This window comes from Larimichthys crocea, chromosome XVII (genome assembly GCF_000972845.2).
Source record: "Larimichthys crocea isolate SSNF chromosome XVII, L_crocea_2.0, whole genome shotgun sequence".
Lineage (NCBI taxonomy): Eukaryota > Metazoa > Chordata > Actinopteri > Sciaenidae > Larimichthys > Larimichthys crocea.
The window spans coordinates 20959499-20979311 of record NC_040027.1 but is presented as its reverse complement, the minus strand read 5'-3'; the positions used below and the strand labels follow the sequence as shown (position 1 = coordinate 20979311).

General features: G+C 40.2%; 3 protein-coding genes across 6 annotated transcripts; 2 read left to right on the top strand and 1 right to left on the bottom strand.

Annotated features, from left to right (window-relative positions):
* Positions 1 to 1669: 1669 nt before the first annotated feature.
* Positions 1670 to 13261, top strand: LOC104920255 (ceramide synthase 2). Of its 3 annotated transcripts, none has more exons than XM_027290127.1 (11): positions 1670 to 1804; positions 2720 to 2896; positions 4674 to 4791; positions 6250 to 6368; positions 7289 to 7346; positions 7502 to 7552; positions 9072 to 9164; positions 9739 to 9867; positions 11231 to 11337; positions 11648 to 11804; positions 11903 to 13261. In XM_027290127.1, exons 2-11 carry the CDS (start codon positions 2721 to 2723, stop codon positions 12107 to 12109), a joined length of 1215 nt encoding a protein of 404 aa, XP_027145928.1. In that variant the 5' UTR covers positions 1670 to 1804; position 2720; the 3' UTR covers positions 12110 to 13261. The 3 variants fall into 3 exon arrangements, with proteins under 3 accessions (XP_027145928.1, XP_027145930.1, XP_027145929.1); XM_027290129.1 differs by lacking the exon at positions 1670 to 1804 and adding an exon at positions 1815 to 1912; XM_027290128.1 differs by lacking the exon at positions 1670 to 1804 and adding an exon at positions 2283 to 2410.
* LOC113747971 (kelch-like protein 23) lies at positions 13119 to 16029 on the bottom strand. The gene is made up of 3 exons (XM_027290126.1): positions 14869 to 16029; positions 14362 to 14773; positions 13119 to 14285 (listed from the first exon to the last, which is right to left on the bottom strand). The coding sequence occupies exons 1-3, from the start codon at positions 15866 to 15868 to the stop codon at positions 13979 to 13981; spliced, it is 1719 nt and encodes a 572-aa protein (XP_027145927.1). The 5' UTR covers positions 15869 to 16029; the 3' UTR covers positions 13119 to 13978.
* Positions 16030 to 16131: 102 nt separating this feature from the next.
* Positions 16132 to 19297, top strand: lsm7 (LSM7 homolog, U6 small nuclear RNA and mRNA degradation associated). 2 transcript variants are annotated; one of them, XM_027290131.1, is made up of 4 exons: positions 16132 to 16227; positions 16478 to 16568; positions 16730 to 16801; positions 18791 to 19297. In XM_027290131.1, exons 1-4 carry the CDS (start codon positions 16222 to 16224, stop codon positions 18931 to 18933), a joined length of 312 nt encoding a protein of 103 aa, XP_027145932.1. In that variant the 5' UTR covers positions 16132 to 16221; the 3' UTR covers positions 18934 to 19297. The 2 variants fall into 2 exon arrangements, with proteins under 2 accessions (XP_027145932.1, XP_027145931.1); XM_027290130.1 differs by having other exon boundaries at positions 16210 to 16338.
* The last annotated feature ends 516 nt before the right edge of the window (positions 19298 to 19813 follow it).

The following is a 19813-nucleotide window of genomic DNA, read 5'->3' as shown; positions in this document are numbered from 1 at the left end:
AAGTACAAGTCCTGCAAACTAAACCACTTACTGTATGCCGAGAGAGCCTGGCATTGTTAGACATACTGTAATTACTGAAGCAAATTGCACATTGTAACTCTGTGAGCACAGGCGGAGCTAAATACTCTATAAGTTTTTGTCTATTTACCCCTGCAGAGCAGTACTGATGTTCCCTTCACTGTCTGGCAGCCTCAAAGTAACTCTAGTAAAGTTGTGGTTACCCGAAGCTACCAGTACTCACGGATCTAGGGTTGCATTAAATACCCTGTATTCAGTTTGCTTTAACTGGCTCTATTTGTAGTCAATATATAGTAATAAATTTGCCATCTGTCATTGTCTGTACAGAAGTGAACCTCCAGGACACCTGAAATAAAACCTGATACTTCTTGTCGGTATTGCTCAAAGAGGTTAAAGATTATGTGGTCATATATATGTGTGAGAAAAAGCAGTAAAATATGAAAAATGTTCATGACATACAGTGTGAAATCCCATCATAATCTGTCTACAAAACTTTACATCATGAATCAAAGCGTTAATGTTAAAACAAATTTTAAAAAAGGAGAGTTAATTGTCATTATTATCTACATAGACAATTGCTGGGTGTAATTGAACCCCTGAGGCTTTTAAGCACTGTTAAGAGTATGATTGGTATGAAAGACAGCGTCATGTGAGGAGGACTCTAAATCTTATCAGCTTTCTCAACGTGACTGCTGATTGACAAATGATATCTGTGCCAGCAAACATTTCAATAATGCATTACTTTCCCTGCTTTGTTGTAGTTTCCTGAATCTACTCAGTACAATGCCTCTCTAATCATAACAGCAATATAAGAATAAACTTGTACATTAATTGAAGGAGCCCTAAGGCCATGAGTAACTAAATAAGCTGTGTGCTGTCTGAGAGTTCCATGTTCATATTATCCCCTATTGTCTGAGTGTAAGATGTACCTAAAGCTATAGAATAAGTTCCTATGAACACTTCCCATTAGATTCTTCTTGTTCTGTATACTAGTTCTGCAAAAAATCCTCTCTGATGTAAGGTGTCTTTGTGCATCTTTTGGTGCACTACGGACACACTTTGAAGAAGATACAGGGCAGATAGGCATGACGCATCTGTGTATTTGTCTTTTACATGATGAAATGTCTGCATGCAGTGTTCATTTCCCTCTGCTCTCCTAAAGAAGTAGAACAATAGGAAAGTGGGACTTAATCTCCTTTTTTTCCCAGAAATGTCAAAAGCTCATTACTAACAGCTAAATATACTAAAATGAAATAGATTTTAAAAAAGAAAAAAAAAACTTTACAGGTGCTTAGCTCTTGTACTTCAAGTAGGTTAGGCTAGTGACGCAAAACATTGTTTCCCTCAAGGAGCCTGAAAAAAACATTTCAGAACAGTTGAACTTGTTTAAATATTTGAGATAAAAGCAGATAAAATATATATATAGTTCGATGGGAACTGATTGTGACAATGAGACAAAAGAAAGAAAGTGAAACTGCTTTTTTAAAAATGAATCTCTTTGAAATATATGTAAGATGTCACATCTTACTCCTACCATAACACGATATGACGCTTGTATAACACATTGTGGCTGCTTATATCATGTTTATTTCATGCAGTTTGACAGAAAACCTAGACCTGCTGCTGCTGCTGATGATGGTGATGATGATGATGATGGTGGTGGTGGTGGTGACAGCGCGTTCCTCTCCCCGCCCTCAGCAGGAGCAGGTTGCGTCAAACACGCTCCTCCTCTCCCGTTTGCAGCCCTAAACGCTTCTGCTCATCCCCATCACAGGAGCGCGGACAGGTAACCGCATTTATAATCTGTATATGGATCAACAATGATGCGGGGTTTTTTTTGTTTTTGTTTTTTTTGCGAGGTTTCTACTATTTATAATCGATCGTGAATAAAAAGGTAAGCTGTTTGCTGATTGGGCTGTTCGGCTTGAGGCCGGATGAGAGAGGCTGGCTTTCCTCTCTCTGGCTGCCAGACTTCATGATGATTATAAATAACATGCTGGCTGTGTTTTGTGTTTAACCTGATGGGTTTGTCTCTGTAGGAGAAGGTGCGTGTGTGTGTGTGTGTGTTAGCGCCTCGCTGTCATGCGCAGGCTGTTTGGTTTCTTACATAGAGTCTATCATGCTGTAGCCTGATTTACCGCTACAATCAATAAGCCGGTCTATCTAATGTGATGCTGTAGGAAGCAGCTTGTAAACTCAAGGGAAGTCTGTGTGTGTGTGTGTGTGTGTGTGTGTGTGTGTGTGTGTGTGTGTGTGTGTGTGTGTAGGTGCGTTTTAGATAGAGAGTGCTCGAAGCCTTGAAATTGTGTAAGGCTGCCTTGATCAGGTTTTGTTGGATACGTGCACAGACCCATGTCTGGATCACCACCAAGTTAGTGTTTTTATTGGGCTGGTATGTTGAAGCTTCTTCTTGTTTACTGTTTGCTGATCAGGCAACTATTTCTTTAGAACTGATTAATTGTTTCTTACTTTATTTGCTGCTTTTCTTAGTCAGATATAAGGAATACCTCACCTTGGTCTCTTGGGAATTACATTTTTTAAAGACCAATAACTAATTGATTAAGTTCAAGAGATCAAGAAAATAATCATGAGAGTCTCAGCTGCTGTTTGGCATAAATATGAATAAGGCATCAATGTTTTAGCAGGTCAGGTCTGCCTGGGTAAACACTCACATGAAACACTGTTCTCCTCCTCTCCTCAGGATGGAGGACCTGTTAAATGAGTGGCTGTGGCGGGATGAGTACTGGCTTCCTCCTGGTATCCACTGGCAGGACATTGAGATGAAGGAGGACGAGGGCCACTATCCTGTACCCAGGGATCTCATCTACACCTTGCCTCTGGCCTTCGCCTTTATAGCCTTCAGATATGTCTTTGAGAGGTGAGACACACCTGCCTCTGTTAGAGCATAAAATAATGTTTGTTTGTTTTTTTGAGTCTGTCGCCAGGTGAAAGCAAATGTTTTAAAGACATATCTGTGTATCTGATTTCCTCTTTGACTGGCACCGGTCATGCTGACTGGTTTGCTACGTGCTACGTGTGTGGTTCAGTATAATGGCTGCTTTATTCCTCATCAGTGCTCCCTGTGGATGGAGGGTATATATCAGACATGCAGGGGGAGGCAGGCATCATGAGTAGACAGTTTTTAACTGCTGACTGTGTGAAAGCTCTCTCTCATCCTAAAGGGACTGGGTTCAGCCTAATAAAATTTGATGTATATGTTAGAGGAAACTAGGATAATAACTGTGAGCATTAATGGTGGTGTGGGTTATTTATAGCTGATGAACAAATTACAGTTGATGGACTAAACTGATCTCTTAAATGTCAGCTAATCCGCAAGTACTAATTGCTGGAGAAACTAACTCTCTAAAGTCTTATTGAGAGATACACCAACTGCTGGCTGCTCAGATAGGAAAACTTTAATGTATATCCCCAGTAGAGCTTATTATGTAAAACCTGCTCGAGTCCCTCGATGCTAGAAACAGTCAAAACATCTCTATGGTCACAACGAGAGGGAAATCTTTTCTTAATATATGATAATGACAGTTGGCATACCTGAAAAAAATAGTGCAACTAGCTGATCTTAGTTCATCAGCAGACAATGAATCTGCAGTTGTTTTGATGACCTCCATTTACAAGCTAAAACACAAATGGAATGAGGAACACTATGTCATCTTAATTAATAAAGTTTGCTTTGGCTCAGTAGTGCATGACGTTAAACTGATACTTAAAAGCAAGACAGATATATAGTCCTCTACTTCCTCTACTAGTACTGTAACTAGTTTTGTGTGACAGGGAGTGACAGACAGAGGTTCCACCCACGCCTGATGGATCAACAGATGAGTGTTGTTTTTGCATGCTCTCTCTTATCAGCTAGTGTATGTACTGTCCTAAAGCTGAAAAAAAGCATGAGCTTCCTTGACATGTAAGGTCAGCAACATTGTAATTGTAATTAGTGCTTGCATGCACCTAAGCGTGTGAGTGATGGACAGTGAAGTAATCGGGAGTTGTTTACGTCTGAGTTGCTGTCAGTCAGTGGGAAGGTGAAAAGGTGTGTATGTTCATTTGATCGTCCCGGGCCGCATCTGTTTTCTGTGTTGATGTGTGTGTGTGTGTGAGTGATCCTGTAACTAGAGACCATGTTGTGTCGCAGTGTAAAACTGTCCTGACCTTCTCATCCTCTCTGATCTCTCCGTCCCTGTCCACTTCAGGATGATTATCTCAGAGCTAGAGTTACACACATGTGATTATGCACATGCACACACACCCACACACACCCACACACACACACATACACATTTATCAAAACATCTCTCCACTGCTTCTACACACATTGTCCTTCTCTGTCTGTCTCCAGCTCTCTGTAACACACACACACATGGAGATCAAGTGTCTCTTGATACCATATCAGCTAATGACAAAAGCGGTCTAACCAAATGTCACAATATGCCCATGGGAGCGGCTCTACAGGCTGTCAGGAGCAGGATAATGAGCTATCTTGTTGCCATTACTCTGTACTGTGGTAGGCTCACATTGGACAGCTGTTGTTCTCACATTGATCCCTCTGGAATTATAATCAATTTATTTTATTTATTAAGTTTGAAGTTGATATGGAAAAAAATATTCCTTTCTCTTCTTTCTGTTTTCTGTCCACTCAGGACCATCGCAGTCCCATTAAGTAAATGTTTAGGTGTGAAGGACCGGATCCGTATTCGACCCGCTTCTATCCCAAAGCTGGAGACCTTCTACAAGCAGAACAATCGGCAGCCAACGCAAGTTCGTATTTCTGTTCTGCCTTTTACACCTTCAGTTTGGTTTGCTCACAAAAATCTCTTAACATGTGTCCTCTAATGTTCATCTTGATAGCCTTCAATAAGCTTTGCAATAAGCAATAAGAGTTTCACTTCACAGGGTGCCCTAATCTTGCTGGGACAGCTTTCCTGCAGCCATTTACTTAGGGCAAAAAATGACTTAATGAAAGAATAATAACCAGTCTCATCATAATGGATTATTTTCTTAATCACTGATGTCATTATGTCCCCCACACTTCTGAATTCAAAAACAACCTGCACCCCTTGTTACAGCGAGAGGAGATAAAGCTGTCTTAATGTCTACGCAGATTAGACCCAAAACTTAAGGGGGTTATCACCTTGAGTCTCCCCTCATTGTGCTTATAGTGTGTTTGTAATCGTCATGTACCTTGGAGGAAAAAGGCATGACCTGCTAAAGCAAGTGTGTGCAGATTTGCATACATTTGCAAATCAAAATGTGAAAAAGTAAAAAAAATAGTTGTCATATACACAAATTTTACTGACACAGTTTTATATAATTTGTCAGTGTCTGTCGAGTGCAGTTGCATAAGTTTTGTCAGAATGAGGAACTGGTAAAAGGGGAAGTCCCTGGAGATTTACCTACTCCACATGAGTCCCACACAAGTAATTGATCTGTTTTAAAGGTACAATTAGTCACGATACAGGAAATTCTGTCTTTACTCTGCAGTAAACAGTCTGTCCTCAGTTATCATGATCACCATGCATTGCCATTATTTCCTATGTGTAGCTACTAATCAGAACTCTTTCTTCTTTTCCCTTGATCAGAGAACAGGTGCAGGCAAGTCACACAGAATTTTAGGTTCACATGAAAATTCTCCACCCTCTTATTGGTTTTGTTTGGCACTGAGACACTGAGATTCCTGTGCAGGCAAGCAGTAATTTGCACCTGTGAGATATGCCAAGGCATGGGTCGACATATTAAATGAAAATGCACTGCTCTGTGAGCACTGTGTCTGTATATTGTCATGTGCCACATGCATACTTCTGCTTTGGCCCTGTGTGCCCTGACTTATTTGCACATCATGTATTTCCATTTGCACCGGACTAGCGACAACAGCAACAGTCATTCACTTTTTTGTTGCCCTGTTGTTTCTCTGAGCACAAGGCCCTTTTCAACAGCACCACAGCCCTATGTAAAGTACCCAGGATGCATAAAGATCAGGGCAGACAAACAGTAGTCTTGTGACAGACCCATCAGAGCAGAACAAATCGTTGGATGAAGCACATTTATCATTATAGTAGTGACAGGTTCAATATGCAGCTTGTCTGATCTGTTTTATTGTAATGAAGTAATAACATAGCTGTCAGGGAGATCAGCAAGGAGTTCTGGTTGGTAATATATCACATGTGAAATATTGCATCTCAGGGACTGATGAACAGTGTGTTTGTGTTCATTCATCAGAGTGAGGTGGTGAACTTGGGGAAGCAGTGTGGACTCTCGCAGAGAAAGATCCAGACCTGGTTCAGACACAGAAGGAACCAAGACCGACCCAGCAACACCAAAAAGTTCTGCGAGGCCTCGTGAGTTTTTATTTTCTCAAATGCTGTTTTATATGCTGGTCCGTTTAAGCTGTAGCAGGCTCTAAATTTTTAATGGTAAGTACGCCAGTCTCGTCAGCCTAAATGTCAAAGTGGAGCTGCTGTAGAGCAGAACGGCTCAATACTCAAACTGAGACGGTGTAGATTTGCACTGCTTGGTTAACTACAGGTTTGTTTTCTGTGTTGTTCACAGGGGGGAAATATTTTCCATGCTTAGGAAGTGATAAATGGATAATGGCTAGTTCACTGTCTACTGAACAACAGGGACTGTTTGCGTGGATTTCATGTCACATAGTGTTTTTCATTTATTTTATTGTAGATGTATAGAGGTCTTTTCAACAACAATAAAATGTAATATTCTGATATAAAATGCCTTTCAAAATAGAAAGAGGTCTACCTTTACCTTTTATTTTTAAGATCTAGAAAAGGAAATTAATTTTAATTTTACTTGTATTCAACCAGATAAGTCAGTTGGGAACCAAATAACAACCTGGCCAAATATCAGCAACAGGAGGCAGAAGTGGATTAAAATATAGATACAGCAATATCGGACAAATTAAAAAATCACAATATATACAGTATGTACAACAACAGAGAACTATGTATTGTGTTCCTGTAAGGTACAGTGATCAGAAGCTAACAAATGTAATGAATGTGGGTGTGGAGTTTTATTATCTCGTTCCAGTCACTAGAAGCAGCAAATTTGAATGAGTAACGCTAATTACATCAATGAAATTCAGCACGTAGGTGAAGAAACCTTTGATATTCATGAGAATACACAGTTCTGCTGTACAACATGCCTCTTTGACATTTTTTCAGGTTGTTCCTGATTAAACTAATTCACTCATTTAATTTATACCGTAGCCTCTAACCAACGATGGTGTTTATTTTTATCTGTGCAGCTGGCGTTTTGTCTTCTACTTCATAGCGTTCACTGCAGGGCTCGCCTCTTTAATTAATGTAAGTCTGCTAGTCACTTTTATTTCTTTTGAAAGATAAGCAGGCCTTCATCACAGATACATTGTGAGGAATAGCAATGAGATAATGTTGAGTTAATGTTCAGGCTAAAGCTTGTATCATGTGGAGACATTACTGATGACTGTTTGATCTTCCAGGCACCATGGTCCTGGGATCTCAGAGAGTGCTGGAGGGGTTACCCCAAACAGGTGAGCAGGAAATCACGATTTAGAATGAAAGTTTTAAAGTTGTTGATGAAAAAGACAAATATTATCAGACACTATTTCAATCCAGCTTTGTAAATTAGGTAACTTTAAGTGCTTTCTTTTTACTCCAGAAATGCCAGAAAGAACTTTCAAATATTGTAAATAAAATAATTAGAAGATTAATTGAGCTAATTAATGATTGTTGAAGCAAACGTGCCAAAGATTTGCTTAGTCCAATTGCTTCTTTTGTTCATTTTATATCACTGTAAATGGAATATCTTAGGATTTGGACTGTTGGTCAGACAAAACAAGAAATTGAACACATCATTTTGAACTTTCAATGGCTTCATAACACTTTTTTCCCAGCCATTTATAGACTTGAAAAGTCAATGACAGATTTATTGGCTGTGAGAATAATTGTTACTTTACAAATGCCGCCCTATTACACAATTCAATCTTGTCTCTAGCACAACTGGGACATGCACTAACACATTTAAAAGAAAAGCAAGGAAGAAAAACAATAATGGGAGGGACCACTAGAAAGACTGGGAGTCTTTAGTCTGTGCTGAAGGAGACTTTCACAGAAGACTTTCCAACACATTTTGGTGACATGACAACACACCCACCCTCTAACTTTCATCTACATTCTTTGACTTCCTTAACTCTTGGCCTTTTTTTTACCCATGAGTTTGAAAAGTTATTATCTCTGCTGTGTTGATGGCAGTTAGTTATACCTGCAGGTCGGCATTCCTCCAGGGGGAAAACAGCCTTTCCCTGTAGGGTCACGGCCTTGAACAGAAAACACTAGAAAAAATGCATCTGCAATTTGACTGATTACAGCTCCTGTAGGCAATATTGACCTTTTTACCTTTTCTGCAGTCTCGTGGCCTCTGACAGAGAGAAAGGATGTGTTTTTAAGGGTTAAACGCCTCAGTCAACTTCCTACTATTGTGGTACAGACTTTGAATGTTGTGTGTTCCTCAAGAGGTGTTTTGATTTGAGATAGGACCACTACTTTCTTTGAATAAAAAAACACTTCCTCTTTTTGAAAGCTGGTTGACAGCTTTGTTTATATACATTATGTTCTTTATGGGAATGTGAAGGAGTTGACCATTAAGAGCTGTGGAAAAACTGAATGCTTGCTCGACTTCACTGGTACACTTTTTTCACACACACACACACACACACACACACACACACACACACACATACACAAATCAGGCAGACAGGGTGAAGCTGTACATGCTCAGTCGTGTGGAATCCTGGGTAGTTTTAGGACAAAGGCTGCTTTTGGGGGTCCCATTACCTCCAAAACCTCACAAATCTTCAGATCTTTTTCAGCACACACATGCAGGAGGAACCAAAGTACCTCTCTAATATCAGTTCATGCTGCTCTTTTAGTTTTAGCACACCCCTACAGTATGTTTTCTTGAGGCTACAAAGATAAGAAGATGATGGAAATGCTTTTGTTGTATCGTCATAGCACTAAATTTTCTTTTTCTCTCTCCCTCACATTCTGTAGCCGGTGTCCGAGGCTCATTACTGGTATTACATCATGGAAATGGGCTTCTATGTGTCGCTGCTCCTGTGTGTCTCTGTGGATGTCAAGCGAAAAGTGAGTGTGAGCTTGTTTCTTTTGATGCAACGCCCCTCTCCCACCATACACACACATACACATACACACACACACACACTGCAACACAGTGTTGCAGGATGTAACTAGGATATAACTCTTTAGCACTACTATAAAATTCACTGAATGAACAGGAAAATAAATTGATTGACAACAAACTGTGCTCTAAACTGCTTAGTTAGACTTGTTACTGTATTGCTATGCTGTTTTATTTGCATAAATTACAGTAAATATTCAATGTAAATCATCTATTTTTCATGTTTCTGTGTTCTAAGACCATTTGAGGTGCTTGCTGCTGCTTTCTTAGGCAATTTCCTAAATTCTGTGAGAAAATAAAGGTGGTTTTATATGATTTACCAGAGGCTCCAAAGATATTTGAGCTTCAAACGCACCACTCTAGGCAACAAATCACTCCAGGCATCACATAAATCCACTGTGCCCAGAGTTGAAATGATGAACAAGACCACAGGCAGACAGTAGACCTGCTGAAGTCATGGTTATGTTGTATATCGTCCTCATACTGTGTGGTCTTTGTGTGTTCATGCGTGTGTTCCAGGATTTCAAGGAACAGGTGATTCATCACATTGCCACCATATTCCTCATTGGTTTCTCCTACTGCGCCAACTTTGTGAGAGTTGGCACTCTGGTGATGCTGTTGCATGACTCTTCAGACGTCCTTCTAGAGGTAAAACACCACAACTCGGGTTCACAAAAGTAATTGTGTACCTCAAGTTGGAGAAAAAGGAAAGAGGAAATGCAAAATGTTGCATCCATTTTGTTTGCAATTCCAAAAACATTGCACAAAGGTCACAGGGAACTTGACTTGAATACACTCATTGTTTATTTAGTGCAAAAGGTTTTCCTGCCCGTAACACATTACAACCCTACGTCCGGTATCAACTCAGCTGTGCACAGAAAAGCATTATGGTCTAAACAGTAAAATACAAACAAACTGTGTGGCTGTAAAAACATTACCCACATGTCCTTCAGCGAGACAACAGGTTCTTTGTCTCTGCCTTATGAGGCTGATTTTCCTGGGTGTAACATTTCACTGATAACATCTGAAAATCAAGACCGTCACCGTCATCTCAGAGCTGAGGAAATATGTAGAGCTCAGCATGTGATCTCGAACGTGACTGGGTGTCATCTGGCACATAAAGGGACAATGATGCAGGTGTTAAATTCAGGCAGCCAGGTTTCCGAGAAGAGTAACTGTTTTGGAATATTATAAAATAAAAAAACAAACAACTATTATACATATATATTATTAATGGTATTTTGGCCTGTCAAAGTCTACTCTTAACTTCATCTCTGTCTCGACACATTTTATAATAGGCCATAGGGCCATAGTGTGTAAGATTTAGTGCCATCTAGTGGTGTAGTTCCTTCTTAGCGGGAAGGAAAAAATATGGTCACCACAAAAAATGCGAAAGGCTCCATCTACAACCAGTGTTTAGTTTGTCTGTTTGGGTTACTGTAGAAACATGGGAGTTTCATTTGGAGGAGCCTGTGGAAGAGGGTATATATATATAAGATAAAAAAGGCTAATTTTAAGAAAATAAAAACATAACAATTATATTATTATTCTATTAATATATTAATATTTCAGGTGATTATACACTAATGGAAGCATAGTTATGGATATTACATTGCATTGCTGCCATATTCTGTAATTAGGAATCCCTAAATCTTACACACAGCACCTTTTAAATGAGGGAGATCTCGTTTTTTAAATTTCTTTTCAATTTCCAACAGTTTTGTAGGATTTCAACTTGTAGGCAGCATTTTAAGTCTTGAACACTGAAGTTTTTTCTTGTTTTAATTTGAAAACTGGACTACGGTAGTTAATGCAGCAATACTACGATACAAATTAATATTGATGAAATGAGGTCAGAGTAGGTAAGGGAGATTTAGGGAGACTGTCCAGCAGTCAGTTTGAAACACTAAACCTCTTTAGCCACTCACTGTAGAGGTGTTTTGAAAGTGTTTTAGAGTGAGTCTCTTTTTTGTGATAATTGAAAACTAACAGGCACTTTTTCTTCTGAAAGTCTGCGAAGATGCTTCACTATGGTGGCTGGACAAAGATATGTGACTCCCTATTTGTCGTCTTCGCTCTGGTCTTCCTGTGGACAAGGCTGGTGGTGTTCCCTGGAAGGTAAAACATGTTTTCTCTCTAAAATGATGTTCCCAGACAAACACATGACATCACACATAGTCTCAAGCTTAGGAGTCAGCATTTCTTTTATGTACGAGTCAGTTAAATTTGCATTGCATTGCTGCTTTTTGAATGATGTTTTTGTATTTGCACTAATGTGTGTACTATATTGTCTCGGACTGCCACATAAAAACTCAAAACAGCAGATTTGCAGTCCCTGGCAAAGAATTTGAGTTAGGTAACAGTATTTGACTGGTTGGTGCTGGAACGATACTAAAACTGACTGTGTCTCACTGTGTTTGTTTCCCAGAGTGCTCCATACAACCCTGGTGTTGTCTCTGGAGTTCTTCGAGCCCTTCTGTGGTTATTATTTCTTCAATGCGCTGCTGTTAGTGCTGCAAGCTCTGCACATCTTCTGGGCTTATCTGATCCTGCGCATGATTTACAAGTTCATGTTCATGGGCAAGGTGAGAAGATTACAAATGATGAAAAGCAAGGGAAAGACAATGTGTGCAATAACCTTGGCACCAGAAAGTGTTTAAATGTTGTTGTTTTTTCTTTATAGGTGGAGCGTGATGAACGTAGCGATGAGGAGAGTGAGGTAGACGATGAAGAGGAAGAGGATGAGCCCGATGAAGAAGGGGATGAGTGCAGCTGGGAGCAAAGAAAGGGCGCAATCAACTCCAAACTGGCCTCGCTGGCTAACAACTGTGTCCTGAACAACCTGACCAACCAGAGAAATATCAACAGCAGGCTACCCAAAGCCAGATAGTGAAACAGCCTCCTTCTACATCTACCAGACCTCACTGGAAAAGAAAAGTTATTCCCCCTTCCCACTTTTGAAGATTAACTCATGTCTGATATATGATACAAATGGCTTATGTACATCCGACACGGTCCATTGATGATTTCAGATCAGGGTAAGTCTGCATCCTGCTTATTTTGAAAAAAGATGGCAAAGTACAGATGATTGTAAAACTTAGCGTGAGACTAGGAAGAAATGCCATCACCCATACCACTACATATGATATATTGGGCAAAACAAAGGAGAAATTTCCTTTACAACAAATCATATGTGTTGATTTAGCAGATTTTGTATTTATACGGTTTCTTTTCATTGTACTATAATAACTTGTTTGTAAATACATAAGGATACAAGTACCTGGGCTGTACTATAATGCATTTGTCCTTTCTTTGGTCAACAAGAGAAACTAAATGTTTTTTAATAATATGTTTTAAACAGAGCAACCCTAAGTTAGAATTTAATAGTAATTCACTCCCACAGCTTTGTAACCACATACACAATATGGTTGATTGTACATAGGCTATTAAGAACATTGATTGTAGTAAATCTGTTGATAATCCACTTTATATATCTATTTTTTATGAACCATTTACTCAACAGGTAATTTTTATGTTATTGTAATCTGTGACAGAATATGAAAGGCTACTGCAGAAATTCCCGAGGGATGAAATAGTTATATTTTTCTGTGATAGGATTTGATTTTGTCAGTTATGTTTAAGCTCTTTGGCGCCCCCTGTTGGTTAAAGAAGAACATGTCCTTGTCCACTCCCCATGTCTGATGACATGATGCCTTTACAAAAAATTTACTGCTCCTAGAAATAGTGTCTGTTTGTTTGTTTGTTTGTTTGTTTGTTTGTTTGTTTGTTTTTTCTACTTTAATATTATTGTGACAGGCAACCTGATTTCTGTTAAAGTTTGCTCAACTGGACTTTAGTTTTGTGCCTTGGCTGCTGTTTTATTTTTTACACTATTCTGTAACAAGCACTTGATGTTAATCTCTTTGTGTGAGTAGGACTACCTTTACTGGACAAACACACAAGCCAGACTGTGACTGGTTCTAATGTTTTCTTTGAAATGTTGGTGATGCTGATGGGCATTAGTGATGTATTTTACATAGTGGAGTTCTCTACAAAGGTCAAATGCTTTAAGGCACAGATGAACTAAAGTCTTACTCAAGTGTAAGACTTAAGATTTAATGGTTATTAAGTTGATGACATTTTTAAGACTACACTTTGCTCCACTACTTAACTAAGAACAGTGGAACCGTGGATTTTACACATGTTTAAACAAAGTGGATCAACTACTTACATCCATGGTCATTATTACATATCAAAAACTGGTATTACATTTTCATAGGTAAGTAAGAGCAACCCGTTAACAAATACTGCATCTAACAAGGTTTTATACAAGAATAAGTGTGAGGGAGTGAGCACTAAGGGCTGTTCCACTGAACAACACACCCATGACCCCCACTAGAATAATGCTTTTAAAATTAAACATAGATATAAAACCTGGTGAAATGTCATGTTTCCATCAAAATGACACTTGACACTTGACTGTTCTCTTGTGAGTGCACATGGAGCTTTGTTGACTGTGTGGCCGGTTGAAAAGTTTTAATAAATTACTTCTATTGAATAAATTATTACTGTTGTCTAATTTCAAGCAGATTTTTTTCAATTTTTTTTATTCCAAATCATGACCTTTTACATGGAAATCTATTTTGTAAGTGCTCTGTTTAAGGCAAGACTGATGCTTCCATGAATTACACATACATAACTCCAAACAGTGTCAAGTACAGCAGATAAACACATTTTTATTTAGTCACATCATGCACCGTCACGTGACCATTCTCATGGTGACACACCCTCTGAGGGGCACAGGGCAGGGTATCGCATCATCCACCTCAATGCAAGTGTCGATGTAGGGGTCCAACATCACCATGTTTGGGAATGCTTTGTTACTCTTCCTCTCACTGACCAGGTATATCTGGCTGTTTACCGTTGCACAGCCAGAGAAGAACTTCCTGTCCAAACACTCCTCCTCCTCCAGCTCAGTCCACTCATCTGTCTCCACGTCAAAACGCAAAGCTTGGCCTCCAAACAAGTAGAGGGCACCATTGAGCTCTGTAGCAACCAGGTCATATCTGTGGAATAATATATCAAATATCACTGAAATATCAGTATGATAATGTCAGAAAGCAAAGCTGAGAATTCGCTCACCGTGGAAATGGAGAATAGGAGACCACGTCCCACTGATCCTCCATCGTTGTATACTTCTGAATTCCACCATACGCCTCCCCGTTTTCATCCAGGCCACATGCCACGTAGAAACATGACCCCAGGGCAGCAGTGGCTGCCCTCTCTACAGCCCTAATCATGGGGCTGACCCCTTCCCAACCCTCCTCTGACCCCAGGACAAGTCTTTCTACATCAGCCACAAGCCCTTCATCCATGCTGCCCCCCAGGACATAAAGTACTGAGTCCAGTCCTATGGAGCAGTGGCTGTGCCTGGACTTCAACAGGGCTGGCCCATCAACCCAGCGCTTGTTCCCACATTCAAATATCCTGACCCAGTCCACACTGAACCACAGCACGTCCCGGAAATAGCCGCCTGTCACAACCACATTGTCTCCTACATAATAAGACAATCAGAAAACAAAGACATTATAATGTAATAATAATAATAATCAAATTTGTACATCATCATTTCCATCGTTCAGCCATTACCTACTGCAGCTACTGAGTACTGTGTGAGGTTCTTCCTCTGCAGAGGTGCACAGCATTGCCATCTACCGCTGAGTGGGTGAAACTGGTAAAGTGCCTGTTGCTCCTGATCATGAGGCCCACCCAGGACAAAGAGGGTCTCACTAGCCCTGGTCCTCCTCATTGACTTTCCCATTGACCACGATGTCGGGAAATGTTCATTCAGCATGCAGATGAGCTTGGCTCTGGGGTCAGAGCTTTTCATTCTGGTCAAAAGGTCAGTGATAAATGATAAAGACAGCGACTCAGGCCTCACCAGCTCAGTGAGCTCCAGGAAATGTTCTTCACGTTTTTGGTCAAACGACACCCAACGAAGGGTGGCCTCCAGGGCCAGATCATCTCTGTGGATGGCAAGGTCGTCACTGGCAAGAAGGTCTGCTATAGACTCCTTAGAAAGGGACAGGAAGTCCTCTTCTGCAACAATAGCAGAGAAGTGTGAGAGCGCCACCTGTCGTGCTGCCTTGTAGAGCTGAATGCAGCCCCGCTGCCAGGCGTAGGCCATCATTCCCAGACAGTTACTGAGGTGCAGCTCACGCTCCAGGAACTTGCAGCACAGCAGCCTGGCTCGCTCCAGTTGTAAAAAGTCTGCGGTCTCAAGGATCCCCAGAACATTTTCTCTGTTCAAAGCCAGGTTGGATGTCCTGCTGTATTCCATCAAAATCCTGAAATAGTGCAGACTCACACCTTTGATTTCAACGTTCCTTTTGGTGCTCTCTACGCCACAGCCAAAAAACAGAGCCCTGAAGTAGGGACTCTGGAGGGCCAGTTGTTGCCGGTTGACATAAAAATACTCTCCCTCTACCCGTAGAGTAACATCGGGGATTACATCAGGCTCTTTCACATGCACAGCAGATTCCTCCTCCTCCTCCTCCTCCTCCTCCTCGTCAAGTTCATTTATCTGTTCAGAGAGAAGTGTGAAATTAAAGCTTTCAGGTGTCTGCTCAGTGTCAGCTCTGCGGGCCATGTCACAAGAAACAGCCACACCGACAGCGTTCTGTAGAGTGCCTACTCCTCTTCTGGTTTACAAAACACCAGCTGGTGGTATTAATAGACTTTCCCCCTGACTGACTGTTAAAGGCAACAAGGAAAATGGGGTCAGTTTAAAAAAAAAAAACGTGTTAATTATAACACAGAGAGGACTGGGACTTATAATCAAACAGTGCAGTGATACAGTCTGATTATTTTCTCTGGGTAGTAAATAAATAAACAGAGTCAATAAACTAATAAACAACAAACTGATGACGTGAGGCGCTCGACGATTTGATTGGAGGAGCGTCTCTGAGGTCGGAGGTTTTACTTCCGTGTCACGCAGCTAACATGGCGGTAAGTTCGTACGCTCTCTGTTTTCATTCAAAAATATCCCCACACGTGCTCCGATAAACATCCACGAGCATGTGTGCAGCCGGTGACTGTCGACTCCTAACAAGACCTGAGGTGTAGAGGAATAATTCAGAGTAAACGCGGCGTTTTGTTTATTTTTATTCTTACCTTTGCTAACGTGGCTAAGCTAACCTCAGGCTGTGTGTGTGTGTGTGTGACTCGCTTCCAAACAATGTCGCCTTCCTGTGTGTAGGATAAAGAAAAGAAGAAGAAGGAGAGCATCTTCGACTTGTCCAAATACATCGACAAGCCGATTCGGGTGAAGTTTCAAGGAGGACGAGAGGGTAGGTGGATTAAATCTGATATCGAGCTAATGCTAAACAGGTTAGCCCGCTGGCGGTGTGTGTGTGTGTGTGTGTGTGTGTGTGTGTGTGTGTGTGTGTGTGTGTGTGTGTGTGTGTGTGGATTGATCCAGACTCATGTCAGCTGTGTGTTTCTCTCTCAGCCAGCGGTGTCCTGAAAGGTTTTGACCCTCTGTTGAACCTGGTGCTGGACGGCACAATCGAGTACATGCGAGGTGAGTTACAGAGAAGTCCGACTGGGTCAGAAACATGTACAGCATGATACTGTAAAGCAAGATTTACTATATCTGTGAGAAAACAAGTATTCATATACAGTGTAACACCTGGTGTTCAGTCAGTCTGTGTCGCTTTTTTTTATTATTTGTTTCCTTTAACATTAACACAACCGTAAGGCTTTTTTTTTTTGGGCCCCATGAACAGATATCACACTGGGTCCCACCATCACACACGCAACGCCAACCATGTGCAGTTTCTGTAACCACACCTCCACCTGTGAAGGCTCAGAATCAGAAATACCTTAATAATCCCAGGGGGAAATAATTTTTTGTTACTATACTATAGTACTATAGTATACGAACAAACAAAAACAACATGTAAACACGAACACATAACCATCTATTAAAACAATATATAATACATACATACATACACACACATACATGCATACAAGGACAGTGTTCTGGCTGTAGTGTCCCTGTGCAGCCATGTCTCTAAAGACATCAGACTGCGTCCATACTCTGCGTGGCTCCACGTTAGCGCCGTCCATTTGTTGCTAGGAGACCAGCACATTCCATAACAACAGAGGGAGACACGGCCTGTCCTCACTACAAGCCTTTCCCGTCCCGACCCTTCATCCTCTAGTGTGTTTTCCTCCAGAGTTCAGCTGGTAAATCGGCTGGTCTTGCTTCTATGCCGGCTGGCATTAGTGCGGTCAGCTGTTCCCCAGAGAAAACAAAGTTAGCATGTCCAGGTGTACAAATCTCCTGACACTGAGCGTGGATAACATATCACTGTGTAGACATACAGGAAACATTCTACATACAGATAAAGTGTTTGTTTAATTATAAATAAATATTCTATTAAAATCTATTAAAATGATATGTTAATAAAAAAAAAATAAACTAATATTTTTTCAGGCCCCTGTCAGTCACAGGCTCTCAGAATCATCTTAACTTTTCCCCCCTAATGGCGCCCCTGTCTGCAACACCTAACCATACCCTCGTCGTTGACCTGAATTATAACCTAATCACACAAATAACCGCGTTTCTATGGGAAATACTATTTGAAAGGACTACCACAGACTAAGACTACCACAGTAACACTAACTTAATGTCTAAAGTTTAGACACACTCCATAGTTTAGAGTTTATTAATTAATAGTATTATTATTATTATGACAAGCAGAAGCAATATGAATTTGAATTAAAGTAGAAACTTGAGATTTTAACTAGTTATCAACTACAAAGTTAATTGCTTTTTTCTTTTTACTTTGTATGTTGTTCATTCATTGTTTTGAGCCTTTTTTTTCCTTATGAAAAATGTCTTAATCTGATTTCAGCTCCTCAATTGTGAATATTTGAGGAGCTTATTGAAAATATTTTTCACTATTTTCTACTACATTTTATGGACTAACATAAGTTGCAGTGCTAAACTGTATAGTTTGCCGTCAGTGTGTATGAGTTGGATGTGCTTCAAAATTCAGCGTAGCAGCAGAATAGGATCTTTATTTTTTATGAGTTACAGTATGTTTGCTGATTAGCGTAACAGCATTTACATCTTGAACTGTGCACACTATTCTTTTTCATAATCAAGATGAGGGAAATGTCTCGGACAGATTTAGAGTTCCTGTTTTGACACACATGGTGTAGATGTGTCTGGCTTAGGAACTATTTAATGGGGCCCTATGGAGTTTTCTTCTATCTCTTTACACTTGATGTTGGTCATCAAAATGTACTGTAGTCCATTATTTAAATTTGTTTACTCATGTTAATGCCACCTGTACATCAGTGGAATAGTGTGAAACATTTGACAAGGCCATGTATCGTGTTGTCCATGTGTGCATAGCAGAGACTGAACTAAACAATATATAACTAAAGGATGTATAAGCATTGTTCCGTAGAGATACAAGTGGTCAAAAACTTTTGCATGCTTAATAAGAACAGGTTTATGTGTGTCTGTAACGCTTGTCCATCCTTCTCTTTCCAGATCCAGATGACCAGCTGAAGCTGACAGAAGACACCAGGCAGCTGGGGCTGGTGGTCTGCAGAGGAACCTCCGTAGTGCTTATCTGTCCTCAGGACGGCATGGAGGCTATACCAAACCCTTTCATTCAGCAGCAGGATGGCTAACACACTTTCTCACCTGCTGAGTTACATTGTGTCTCACACACACAAACACATGAACACCATGCACACACGATGTTTTGTGGAGTTTTTTTGTTTTATTCTTTTTTAAAATATATAACTAATAATGGGTAAAACAAAGCAAATTTCTGTTGTTTAAAAATCATAAGTTGATCAGCAAGAAGGACACTTTAAAGCACTTCACTTGTGCTTCTGTCTGTGATGTGCAAGTTTGCAAAGATTTGAGTTTTCATGAGCCCACAAGTTTTGGGAAGTGTTAACAATACTGTTTTCTTTTTATCCAGAATAATTCAACTTTTTACTATTCTTTGTTGTTTTTGATAAGAAAATAAAATGAAAATGTATGTTGGGTGTTGTAATTTTGTTCTCACTTCTTTGTACGTGTTGGGTGGAGAAGATAAGAGAATCTGAAAGTGAATGCAGTTTAATAAGCACCTGTTCTCTGTGTAGTTCAGCAGTCTAGGATCGAGCAGACGATCAAGAAGAGATTAATTCAGCAGGTTGACTATTAGTGTTTTGTATAGTTCCTTTGTCACCTGTAGTCTGTCAACAGCTCTGTGATATTTCTCCTTAATCTGGCTAGAATAAAATGTCCCAGATAAATAAAGGTTAGAATTATACCTGCAGTCCTTTTAATAATCTCACACAAGCTACCGGATCATGTCGCATATCTTTCATAACCACTGGCCAACTAGCTAAGACCACTTAATAGACTTTGAAAAGTTATATTCAGCCAAACTACTGGATTAGCCACAGCTCAGTTCACTTTTTCATGCAGTATAAGAAGTATTTGATCGTGATCTTCCAAAGTGTTTAAAGGAATAAAGGGAGTGTGTGTTTTGTGTGTGAAGATAAGCCATTCAAG